Genomic DNA, 13,362 nt, shown 5'->3' on the forward strand with positions numbered 1-13,362 from the left:
TTATACCATTATGGCACCAACCTGTAACTCAAAACGTCCACAGCCGTAATAATGCAAACTTTATTTTCAGCATTATTTGTGAGTTAAGTGAAAATGACCAGTAGACCCTAATCATGGTGAAAACGGAAGGTGGCATCTAAATAACACCAAAAGTGAAAAAAATACCTTTTCAACATAATTGATTGATGATTAATTTGTTGGTCTGGAAGCAAAATTTGCAGCAAAACTACAAAACTCATTAGAGAGAGTGAGAAATGCCCTCAGTCAGGTGATATGATGATTTAGGCACAGGTAGAGAAAGAGAATCCAGGAGCGAGCGTGTAAATAGCATCAGGCAGTGCTCTGGTTGTACCCTTGCTTAGCTTAATTTAGCTCAGGCATTTACAGCATGCCACTTTCATGAGCACATGGAGAGCGAATGTGTTTATCCAATGTAACAAATAGCTTTCAGCACTCAGAAACTAGCCTTGAAGATAAAAACTGTATAATTCATGGTCTGCTCATTAGAAAATTGCTCCGAGTCCTTCTGAAGCTGCAATTTTGGAGTTTTGTTGACTTGACAAGCAGCCAATATTCACACGTACATTTAAAAAAAAAAAAGCTTTCTAGACACACCCAGATGTTGTTGTTGTTGTTGTTGTCATACATTTCCTGGTAGTGCAAAGCAAATCCTCTGAGAGGCCAGCGTATGCGATGGATGACAGAGCAGGAGATAGGTAAGGAGATGGAGGCCAGGTTATCCACCTTATCATCAGGCCGCTGCTCTGTGGCCTGATGATAAGTTCCTTTGATTCTGGCTGATCTTGCTTTTAAACAAAAGCTCACTCTTAATGGTTTCACTTCTGCTGAGTGACGGAGAGACAGCAAACTGGTGGCAAAGAGGCCCCTGCTAGTTTGCTGCCTTTTCTATTGAGCTGTTCAGATCTGCAACAAAGCCCCGTCCTTGAACTTAGCTAAACTACAACGCACAGCAGTTTTCTGACTCCACAGTACCTTGATAGAGAAACTAACAAGGGCAGGCTTTGCTTTCAACTGAGCTGACAGCTTTTAAAAGTTACACTCTCCTCAAAGGCCTTGGTGCAGTAACAGTGTAGTCGGGGTCCTGGATTGTCATCAAAGAAACTCGCTGCCGGCTGATGATGATGCAGATAGTTCAGTAATTCCTTTCTAGCTTAAAAGAGAGTGTTTGGGTGTTTTTTTTTAAATTTGTATTTCTTTTGTTCTTTATCTTTTAAATCCATACTGGACAAGATAAGAAAGGAGTTGGAGGGAGTAAAATAAAAAGTTTGGATTCTTGGGGGATTCCCAAGCTTATGTTAATAATAGCGGGTTAATTTTTTTTCTTCTTTTGGCTGAATCCTTTTCTTTTTTCCTACAGTTTAATTTTTCCCGTTTCCGTGCTCGGAACTATCCATAGCAGCTGTTATTCCATAATTATCAATAAATAGCAAGGCTGCCATTCATAGGCACGACCCCTCACCTCCTCATCATTAGCATCACTAACCGCTTTCAGTAAACAGCAATTTCAGCTATTGAATTTGTCCTGCTTGGCTTTTTTGACTTTGCCCTGCAGGCATCAGATAACAGTAACGCCACTGTTCAGGGGCCATTGCAACATTTGAGTTGTGACCCTGTAAGATATTATCATCTCCCTCATTGTCCACTCGTCATGCTAGTTAATACGTTGAATGTGACTTTTTCTTTCAGCTTGCGTCTCCAAAATAAGAGCATGTCTGTTGATTGTTGCTGCGAAGCAGTGAATGCTATTTCTGTATGTATATTTCCATTCATGTAGGAGTTTATCTACGAGGAGAAAAAGATAAAAAATATTATATTTTGGTGGTTGTGTGAGCATTTAAGCCTCAAGGCAAGCTGTCTTTGAAAGGGATGGAATTAAACGGGGGACAGTAAAAACATTTTGACTCAGCTACATCTAATAGACTGAGAGGTTGGTTTCACAATGAGCTGCAGAAAGTGCCACATGCTGGAAGAATTTCCAGTGTGTGGAGTTTCTTGCATAGCAGAAATTACTGCTGTTTTTTTCATGGATTCAAGGCTTGTGTATCTAAAAGCATTGGTTTACTGTTAAAGTTACTGTATCGCAGCAGTTTTATTCCTTTCCATGACTCTTGCTTGTATGTGAAGTGCTGCCAGAACCCCACTTTGTTTTATTAAAGGTCTCAGACAGATGCCAAAAAAATAAGGAATCAAATAAAATAAAAGTTAAGCTGGGAAAGGGCCAGTTGGTAATTGCTTTCGTTTTTCGTCTTGACATGTAAAGTCCTCTAATTCATGTGAAACTTCATGCTAACAATATGTTTTCACACCTGAAAATTCCGGTGTTCGTTTTGTAGCACTTTTGTTGCGGCGCTAACGAGGCAGCAGTGGAAACTCAGGGCAATTATGCGTCATATTAGTTTTTAGGTTTCCACAGCCTGGATTCAGACGACCACTTTGATGTTTTTCTTAACAGTGTTACACTTTGTTTCGTCTTGTTTGCAGCAGCATGGTTTATTGGTAGACGCTGCTGTAAACCTCCTTTATTTTAGCTATTCATACTAAATCTGAGTGTTTCTCTTTGACTCATCCATGAAAATTATTGATTCTGTTTATCAAAACAAAAAGATACACTGCCTGGCAACTTTGTTAGGTACACCTGCCAATCACAGCAACTTAATAGATTTAGGCATGTCAGGTTTACAGTACAAAGGATGCTCCAAGAGGAGGAAAATATCAAGTAAGCGGTAGTTCTTTGGGTGAAAATGCCTTTTTGTTACCTAAGGTTAGAGTTGAAAAGCCAGACTGCCTCAAGCTGACAGGAAGGCAACAGTATCTCAAATCAATGGGAAAATCAATCAAATCAATCAAGGTGACCATATCAAAAGACCAGGTGCCACTCCTGCTTGCTAAAGACAGGGAACAGAGGCTACAATTCCCATGGGCTCACCAAAATTTGGCAACAGAGGATTGGAAAAGTCTTGCCTGGTCTGAGGATGTGCGTAAATGTGAAAGCATAGATAAACCCTGCCTTGTATCAATGGTCATGATGTAATGGTGTTAGGGAATTTCTCTCTGTACAGTTTGGCACAGGTTTGGTCCTTTATTACTAACTAAGCACTAAGAACTACAGTAACCAGATCTCAGTCCAGTAGCCTCTGGGATGTGATGGAAAGTTTTGCACCATGGATGTGCAGCCGACAAAATCTACAGCAGCTGCGAGATGTTATCGTGTCAATATGGACCAAACTCTCTGAGGACTGTTTCCAACACCTTGTTGAATTTTTGCCATGAAGAGTTAAAGCGGTTCTGATGGCTGCAGTTTACTAGAGTGACTGAAGACAGTGAAATGCTTGTATGACATCTCGAACTAATAAAACCTGTTTGTCTCTGTCATTAGTGAGCGGTACCTGCCACGCCCTTTTTGACCGATTTCTGGACGAAGACTTCCCAGATGAGTTTCTTCCTCATCCCCTGGACAATGACAGCCACTGTGAGTTTGTATCTAGAATACTGATGTGTTGATGGTAAATGGCCTGTATTTATATAGCGCTTTTCTAGTCCCTAAGGACCCCAAAGCGCTTTACATATCCAGTCATCCACCCATTCACACACTGGTGATGGCAAGCTACATTGTAGCCACAGCCACCCTGGGGCGCACTGACAGAGGCGAGGCTGCCGGACACTGGCGCCACCAGGCCCTCTGACCACCACCAGTAGGCAACAGGTGAAGTGTCTTGCCCAAGGACACAACGACCGAGACTGTCCAAGCTGGGGCTCGAACCGGCAACCTTCCGATTACAAGGCGAACTCCTAACTCTTGAGCCACGATCGCCCCTTTGATGATTTGACACAAATTGAAAATCTGTATTCCAGTTATCACCTGGGTTGTTTTTATTGCTTTTCTTATACTCATTGCATGCATCTACATGAATATTTCTTTGACTGGAAAGCATGGTTAAATTAAGAACCTGAGTAGTTTGTCGTGCAGGCAGAGGATCAAAAAGACTGGCATCTGTCAAAGATGACTACATTGGGAATTATCCCTGAAAAACTGGATTTTTGAGACAAAACTACCCATTTTGAATTTCAAGTGCAAGCATCACTCGAGCTGTAACAACACTCCCCTGTTAGATTGCCAGGAGCACAAGTAGCATGTTGATGCCTGTGAAAAAGCAACATTTTTATATCATTTGTGATCAGAGGAAGGCTACTCTTTTATCTGGTTTAAAGAAATGAATGTGGGTTAATATGAAATAATTAGTTAATAATTCTGTGCTTTATCCCAGGAGGGATTCCTAATTCCCCTGGCTTGCTGCCATATTAGTGGTTAAGGCAGTTTCCTCTCCAGTTGTCACATGATGTCTTGAACGTCTCCTCCGTCCCCTTCCTGTTCATCGACCCCCACACAGACAGACACAAAATCAGTCAAAGGCTCTGTCTGTTTGACTTTTAAACAGATTTTGGATTTAAATTTGATTTAGTGGAACTAAAGGCCTTGAGCTGACATTTTATACAATTTTTTTAAAATGTTGTGGCTTTTTTAAAATATATATCCTTCATAGCTTTTCATTTTCTCAGGCACAGTTTTTCCTGTCTAGTTTTATCTATCCTTTATGTGTTTGGAATTTGCGTTTTATTAGTTTTTTATATTAAAGAGAGATATTTTCAGAGAGAAGCATCACTGGAGGAGTTGCATCCTAACTTTTTTCTGGTCTCGAGATAATAAAGAAACACATTTCTCATATTTCCACTCACCACCGCCACCCCAATCCCCCCCCCCCCCCCCAAAAAAAAAGCCTAAAAAACATATGGTGTTACTCATCCCCACTCAGGCATTCATATAAATGAGTTTGGAGGCTTTTTTTGTGAAATCGCAGATGCTGTTTATTTACTGTGAAGTTTTGCGGACAAGTTGTTTTTTTCTTTAATACAGTATCAGTTCGTTTCAAGATTTTATACATAGTGGGATAAAGATAACGTGAGAAATATACACTTTTTCAGTTCTTAGATTTGGGGCTGTTTTGCATGTGTGTATAAATATGATTATTTCAGGCTAGTGGGGAAAAAAATGCCATTAAGACGTATTTTATGTTTATATTTCAGTATATTTGTTAGCTTGGAGCTGTAATCAAATCAGTGCATTTTTAAATCGATACAGTAATTACACATTCAGACAAAAACATTAAAAAAACAACAACAAATAATCTACATAATTTGATGGACTCTTTTTTTAAAAATTGAGTTTTCATCTTTGTTGTTTCATGTGTTGCAGTTCCCTCCTGTGATTTTGAGTCACCGTGTCTCTGGACTTTATCGAACAGCAGCCGAAGTGACTGGTTATTGGTGTCGCCACAGCAACCACAGAGTACAAAGGCTGGGATGATGCCTGCAACTGACAACTCAGAGGGAAGGTCTGATGGTAAGAGTGCAGAGACTCACAGAGGAGCAGCTAAATCAGTGTGCTCTGATACACAGTGTTCCTCAACCATGAATTTTCCACTTTGTTTTATTACCTTAGGACACTTCCTTCTTTTAACCCCGTCACCTGAAGCTGAGGCCTCTGGGAAATGTGACTACCACTTAATGAGCCCAGTATTGCCAAAAAGCAGCATGGACTGCCTGCTTCAGGTGGCTGTGTATGAGGCCGGCCCCGTGGTGGGGAACCTCACACTGCTGATCAAGCCTGCTCAACCAGATTCAGACGTTCACTCGGAGATGCTGCACCACAGGGGACGAGACGACCGCAGGTCAGCGAACACACTCACCTTTTGTTATTGTGCAACACAACCAGTCCTCTTCACTGAAAAAAAAACAGAAGGCACACTTCTGTCCCACTAAAGTTATGTAAGAAAAATGTTTCCTGCCTACCATCTAAGGCAAACTGTAGAATTGTGACTGCGTGTTGTTTGGGAAACACGGACAGATATTTCCTATTGATCTAATGCTGAAGCACAACTATCTTTAGAACAGCTAAAAGCATTCCTGAGACTAGAAGCAGGCTGGAAATGAAGTTACATATAATTGGTTAGGACAGAGGAGGATGGATTGGCATATGCAATAAGTTTGTACATTGGGTTTGTTAGTGGCTGCGCAGTAATGGGCTGTGCAATTCCATTATGAGTCACAAGCACACACACTCACACACAGTGACTTTATTTATTAAGCTGGCTATTCATCCAACAAAATCTGTAGATACAATGTCTGGACACACTCTTCATTTAAAGCACAGTTACCATCCAACAGGCTTCATCTTTCAGTGAAGTAGTTCAGTGTGTGTTGTGCGTTGTGTGGGATGTCATGCGTATTGACATATGGCGCAATTTTGTTAAGTGCATAATAGAGACTGAATGGTCACAGGAGTTGACATCGGGCTGTATGAGGTGTTGTCAAAAAGTTTTGTGTACTTGGGACAGACAAATAAGCAAAAAAAAACCCGTACCACTTAGAATTAGGCTAATCTCTCTTTCAAAACCACTTTGATCGCTGCTGCCATTTTTAATCACTCGCAGTGTGCGGTCTGTGATTTTCCTATTCACCTTGAACGTCCGCAGGCCTGGATTTCGTGTGGAGAAACAATCCTCGTGATGAGAACTTGACGTAGTCCAAAGTTTCCTAGACTCAAGGTGGTGCGTCGTGTGAGGAGCAAACTGGTGACCAGGAGGTGTGAATGCGTTAACAGGAGTTAGACTTGTCGACACAGCGTCCTACTTAATCACCATTTGCCACCGTGTGTGTTGGAAACATTGCAACTTCTTCTGATCACATCAGTACAAACTTTGCTCACCACCTCCTGCTTTCTCTGAATGAAAACATAGATGAGGGATCACTGCTTTGTCACACCAGAGGAGATCAGGCAGCACTGCAGAGGCAAAAGTTTCAATGGTCAAACATAATTTCCGGGCACTGATCTCTAAACAGCTTTCGTGGTGAAAATAGTCTAGTTTGCATATACGATAGGGTTGCGCAGTTGGCGCTACGTAGCATGGACGTATTTTTAGAAATGGAGAGCAGGATTTGTGACGTGTGAGGTAAATCTTGGGTGCTGTCACATATCCCAGGTAGCAGGATTTGCTTTGCTTTATTACGCCACCTATAATCACACAGCTGTGGGCCAGCTTTGTGAAAACACAATCAGGTTGGACTTATGACAAGGTGACAGATGGATTATGCTGAATAATAGCGACATGTTTGGTGCTTTTGTTACGTGGAACACATGCTCATGGAGGAGTGCGGTTCCCATGGTTGATAATGGCAGCAGTAGTGGAAATGTGCCAATAAATGACAGATGGAATAAGGCTCAAACATTATTTAGTAAAACACTATGGTGAGAAATGAGAAGAGGGTGCAGGTGAAGGATTTTAATATTCAGCTTCAGTTTTCATACATTACAAAGGTTCTTTATTTCAGAGAATGCAGAGGGCTTTAGCAGAACATATAACAAATGCAAACTTGACTGTAGAAACTGCAGTGCAGGCTTTTATACAAAATAAATCATCTTGGCAGTAATGTTGCATAAAGAAGGCAAGAAAGTGAAGATACTCTTGTTTTAACCTTTACTTGTTTTACTTTTAATGCACTTCTTTTTAATGTAACTATAAAAGCCAAAAATTAGAGTTAGAAAAAAAAGATACACATGTAGCTGTTTTCACATCTGAACTTTGGAAGACGTGGGGGAGAGTCAAGTCAGGACGTGGTCCGCAGTTGTCTTCAAATGTAGCGCACAGCAGGAAACAGTTTTCACTTCACTAATGGAAAGAGTCTTTTTGGTTTAGGTGAAGATGATGTCTGAGAAGAGCATGCTGGAGGCAGGTCACAGCGAGATCACCACTAGCTATGAATGCACCAGTCTATTACCTGCGCTTTCTCCCATCATTACAAATCACTGCAGCTGGATAATACGTGTAGTTTGCACTGGTGAGCTGACATTTTGATGTGAGCTCTAACTGTGTGAGATCTTTGGTTCTCACGTGCACCTTCGTCAGGTAAGGTCCACAAAAGTTCAGAAGTGTGTACTTTGAATGAACTTCAGGGTTAGCACGGAGGTTATTGTATTATGAAGGTGGTTCATTTCTTCCTGGGGTAAATCACCATGGTGACTTACAGGTTATGCTCCAAGTAAGAGATTATCAGGTATAAATGAATCACCTAAATCGTGTCACCACTCCTCAAACCTCTGCACGTCGAAAGTAAGAGGGGCTGATGGTTTTGCGTTTCACTGATGAGCATCGGTCTGTATTATGAGTCCAACCTCTTTAAATTCTTGTAATCTTATACTTTCTGGATCCTTTGTAAACTCAGCCCCTCTGCTGCCAGTATACTTATTGGCTGTTGCCAAAGCAACTACTTTCATGTGAACCCAGAGGGGAAAACCAGAGTTTGCTGACGCTACCCAAATTGCTGATGCTAGGGCAAGTGAATCTAGATATTGGAGAGATACCCTGGGTATGTTGAGTTCGCTTCATAGTACATGGCCCAGGGCTGCTGCTTATGTGAGAAATTCGATTGATTTTGTTTCTGTGTGATTGCTTAATGCAGGCTTGAGTGGCAGATTTTTGGAGTTCCGATTGGCTGGGTGGCTGGACCCTTTCAGGTGACCCTGCTCTACACTTCGTGTGAGAGAGAAGCCACTGTGGCTCTGGACTCGCTGGAGTTCATAAACTGTGAATCAGGTGAGTTTATCAGGTCGTTAAGAGCTTTCAAACCAGATGCTCTTGGTCATTTCCCGTGATAAGCACCTACAACCGTACAGACCAGATAAAAGGAACCAGCTGTAAACTTTATTTTAAAACCTGAGGTACTTTCACAGTAGCACATACTCGTGTTTTAACGTTTCCACAGCTGCTACAGGAGAACTTTTCTCTCTACAGATTACAGTTAAGGTTGCTTATGAAAACTGATTCACTCAAAATGTGTTTAGGTTTACTTTTTTTGTCTCATGCATGTTTTGCAAGTTAATGTCAGCACACAAAAATGCTCTGGTGTCAGGAAAATTTAAAAGCTCATGATTTGCGGTCAATTTGCAAACAGGCAAAAGATGCCTGGTCTGTTTTGCAGATTTCTTGAACCTTTTTTCTCAGTGGTTTCACATTTTTCAAGTCTCTACGGTATAGAGCAGCGAGTCAAGAAAAGCCCCTCCGCAGAATCAACCGACCTTCCTGTAAAAGCTGCCTCGTCACTCATCCTAACTCACCGGGCCTCTAAATCTGCTTTGTACCTTGTTACAGTTGTTGTGTGGTTGTCTCCATTGCAGAACACCATTTCGGTGAAATGAGTCCCATTTGTGAGGAATCTTTCCACTGCAACCACTCAGGAGAGTGCATCGCCACGAGCCAAGTGTGTAACTTCCACACGGACTGTCCTTATGGAGAAGACGAGGGCTTCATCTGTGGTGAGATTTTGTTTTTGTTGTTTTTTTTAAATAAAATCACACAGAGTGCAGCAGAGCTTTTATGATGATGTATTTGATTCGATTTCATCTGCACCATCTGACCGATTCTTATAGCGACAGCATTATGAGCAGGAAAACACGTGTGAATGCTTCAGTTTGTGCACATCGGGAGTTATATCAGGCCAGCGTACTGTTGCGCAGTCCTGAAGCAGTCAGCGAGCTATTGGCAAGCTGTAATCCATTTGCATTAGCTGTATAAAATTTAAGTCCATGATAAATTGTTAATCCTTTCACCAAAGGCACAAGATTATTCCATGCCAAGGGCCTTTACACAATAAATTTAAAGTGTAGAGAATAAGTATTATGTGGGGTGTTTAAAGTCTGAAACCTGAGTGCAGATTCTCTTCCTCGGATAATTTGCATTAAAACGCTTTCACCGCCTAGTGTGTTTTTTCCTAATTAGCAGTAAAATGTAGTGTCAGGAATCCAATAGGCTGTTCTCTTTTCAAAGCTCTCTTCTCTGTCTACATCAAAGATTTCAGATAATATGATAAACCCTTTGCAGATTTATTATCCTATTGAAAAAAACATGCACAAAAAAGCATCAGTCATTACCTTTCAGTTCCTCTCACATCACAATCTAACAAGTTACCTCTTTCTCTTTTTTATAACATCAATCACTGTGTGCAAAGAAAAAACTCTCCGAGACACTGAAAAGGCAAAACGCTTCAGTCAGTAAAATCGATATAGTCAGGGTTATTTAAAGCACTTGAGCTGTGAAACGCTGGGGGGAAAGGCCACAGCGGAGATGTAATTTCTTCAACGAGCACACGGGTGTCTTAACCACTTTCATGTGCAAACATCGGTATCAATTTAATCTCTGTGGGTTCTATAGAGAGGTGGCTTACATGTTTTGTCTATTTTAGCACAAAAACTGGAAACAGCTCTATCTGTATTCTGGCTTCTTTCACAATTAAATACATGCTTAGAGTGAGAGGAGAAGAATTACACCGATCTCCCGTCTGCATCAAGGACAAAGGTGGAGTCGGGGAAGCTTCCATAGCATAAACATAGCCTTATCACAAGGTACCTAAAAAGCTCAAAGATATGCCTACACATTACATTGATTATTTGACCTCATACTTCTTGGTGGTTAAACCTACACATGCTGACTATCAAAGGATAGTCTGCATGTGTGCTGTGCATTTTATGCAACAAGTGATTCATGTCCTAGCTTTTCAGCAAAATACATTACCTCAGATATGAAGGAACGCCAGTTCAACTCCTGAGATATTGATCTGGTCAGTTAGGCAGCAGGGGGGATCGTTAATCAGTTTCAGCTCCTCTGGTATTAATGAAATTAACAACAGGCAACAAAACAGGAATGGTTTTACAGGTGGAGGTCACTGGCATTTTTCCCTCCTCATCTTTTCTGATTGTTTTTCCATTTGGCCAGGGTCAGTGTCACTACTGGTAGCATGAGGCAATACCTGGACCCTACAGAGGTTGCACAGGTAGGGTATCTCCAAGAGCATTGAGGTATCCTAGGAGACAGACAGTTATTCTAGGAGAGCAGGAGGGGGTCGTACAAAGACTTTAATCCACCAGGACAACCAGTATCTGCTCCACAGGATGAGAAGATTATTGGTGTGAATGCTTCTGACCAAACAATCAGAAACAGACTTCATGATGGTGGTCTGAAGGCCATTGCTGCCCTGTGCTTTTCATAGATGAGAGCAGGTTGACCTGTGGAGAACATTAAGTTGCTTTTAACATCATTCAGCACAAGCAGTTTGGTGGTGGGTCAGTGATGGTTTGGGGAAACGTATCCATGGAGGGAGACACAGACCTCAGATCGGTTAGGCAACAGCACCTTCTGTCAGATCCTGTGCTGTTGCAGTGGATTCCTACTAGTTCATGGTGCACCTCAGACTGTTCCAGCAACTCAGTGATGCCCTGGTCCAGATCTGATGGGAGATCCCCCAGGACACCATGAGTCGTCTCATTAGGATGTCAGTCATGCACACAAGCACCTGTAGGCCATACAAATTACTAAGTAATATCTTGAGTTGCAGCAATGGAATATCAGGAAAATGGACAAGCCTGCTGCATCATTTTTTAATCTAGATTTTCAGGGTTTCTGTTATTTCAACCCTCTGTAAGATAAGAATTTTCATTTCAAACAATGTGGCATCTTCTCAAAGAAGTAATTTTTTTGAGCAGTATATGTTGACCCAGTGAAGTATTTGCAAGCCCCCAAAACTGATAAGAGTCACTATGTTTTGGAGTTGTTGGACAACATTTTCACTTTGAAGGTGAAACTGAAAAAAACATCCTAAAAGGTCTGGGAGTAATCGCAGTGCTCTGATCTGAAATGTGTCGCAGTACACGTGTAGTGCAAAGTGTGGAGAGTGACAGAAGAAAACACACGCGCGACTTTCACGTGAAGAAAAACATCCTCCGTATAATTTGTGCTCGGATGATTTCTTTCAAAATATAATTCTTGTCTGAAAGACGAGGAATCCGGGGTAGGAGATGGACTTTTTAGCAGCTGTGGTTTCTGTCTTTTTGAAGTATGATGATAATCTGCTTCCTTCCCAGATGCTCTCCCCTTTGGCTCATACTGTTCGTTTGACGGGGATTCATGTGGTTGGTCTATGTCCAACCAGCACTCGGGCTGGAGGAGAGTTGCAGGAGATGAGCTCATGAAGAGAAAAGACATGCAGGGTTTCGCTCTGCAGCGCACACAAGGTTTGTGTCTGCATGTGTGTGTGAATGTGTGTGCGTGTGTGTGCACAGCACATGTGAATTATGCCCTAATTTAATTACTCTTCCTCTGGTGAATCTCCTCCAGCTCCGATGAATTATTGCAGTGTGGAGTGATGGGAAAATACCCTCATTTGTTTTTGAAGCTCACATTTCCTTGTGTCAAAACTTCTTAATTTTCCTTTGTTGCAAACAGGATTTTTGCATTTACTCTTTTTTAATACACAGCCAATGACGAGAATGCTTGTTTTGATGTTCAGTAAGTAAAAACAATAAAACCGCTATTGCTGCATTGTCTGAGAAGCATTGTCAGGTCATTTCTAGTTCGCAGTGTAACTTTAAAGCATATGTATGCTTGTCAGAAAGACCTGACGGGTGCTACTCCTTATTCACGAGGGCTTGCCGCAGCAGGTAGTGCCACGTATTTGATCTGGCAACATTTTTACGCTGGATGCTCTTGAAGCAACCCCAAGGGGTGTAAGTTTCTTCCCAGGATTGAACTGTGGAGCTTTCGTTTGTCAGGCAAATGTAAAACACTGCAGGAGGTTTTTTTGCATGTCGAAAGAGGATGAAAGCAGGATTGCCAGCAGAAGATGAAATAAAAGATGTAATTGTAACTGGTAGTTAATATGCTCTATTCAGGTTGACTGAAATGTCAGCTGACCATCTTGTGGCTGTACACAAGTCATTTAGCAAGCAAATTAGTGTCCGGCATTCATTGAGACTAGCAGAGCATTGCATTACATTTACAGCTCTGTTAACCTCAATGCGCTTTAGTCTACAAGTCACATTTTAACCCCACATTCATACAGCACTTTATTCTTTTAGCTTTAAGTACTTTATCTGCCTCGCGTCTATGGCCAATTTGCGTCTCCATAAAAGTCATTACTTTTATAAGCTGCTGGTTTATGTTGATCAATAAGAAAGATTGATGTGGGTTCGGCTCAAAAATCTAACTAACTAACTAGCTAAATCACATAACCTGGTAAATGTGTTACATTTATTGTCTTCCCCTAGGGCACTTCTTGTTTCTCCCTGTCAGAGAGAGTAATTCACTTAAAGAAGCGTTCGTTCAGAGCTCTGCATTCCCTCGTCCAGTCTCTTCTGTTGCTTGCCAGGTCAGTTACTCGCCTGACGTAGTAGTTGAATTATTCAATTTAAGCACGTTTGATTGTCTTGTCTGTGTCTGTGTGGGGGAGTTCAAATCA

At 41.5% G+C, this 13,362-nt stretch overlaps 1 protein-coding gene across 1 annotated transcript in view; it reads left to right on the forward strand.

Annotated features, from left to right (window-relative positions):
- ltk (leukocyte receptor tyrosine kinase) overlaps positions 1-13,362 on the forward strand; it is a 70,632-nt gene that overhangs the window by 30,776 nt on the left and 26,494 nt on the right. The window contains exons 2-8 of the mRNA XM_085442685.1: positions 3,398-3,490; positions 5,273-5,419; positions 5,519-5,747; positions 8,536-8,669; positions 9,251-9,388; positions 11,990-12,139; positions 13,172-13,272. Coding sequence (XP_085298811.1) covers positions 3,398-3,490; positions 5,273-5,419; positions 5,519-5,747; positions 8,536-8,669; positions 9,251-9,388; positions 11,990-12,139; positions 13,172-13,272 — 992 coding nt within the window. The remainder of the gene's footprint in view (positions 1-3,397; positions 3,491-5,272; positions 5,420-5,518; positions 5,748-8,535; positions 8,670-9,250; positions 9,389-11,989; positions 12,140-13,171; positions 13,273-13,362) is intronic.

This window comes from Copadichromis virginalis, linkage group LG19 (assembly GCF_057382275.1).
Source record: "Copadichromis virginalis isolate Kocher_CV1m ecotype Utaka linkage group LG19, C_Virginalis_male_GT1.1, whole genome shotgun sequence".
NCBI classification, from domain to species: Eukaryota; Metazoa; Chordata; class Actinopteri; order Cichliformes; family Cichlidae; genus Copadichromis; species Copadichromis virginalis.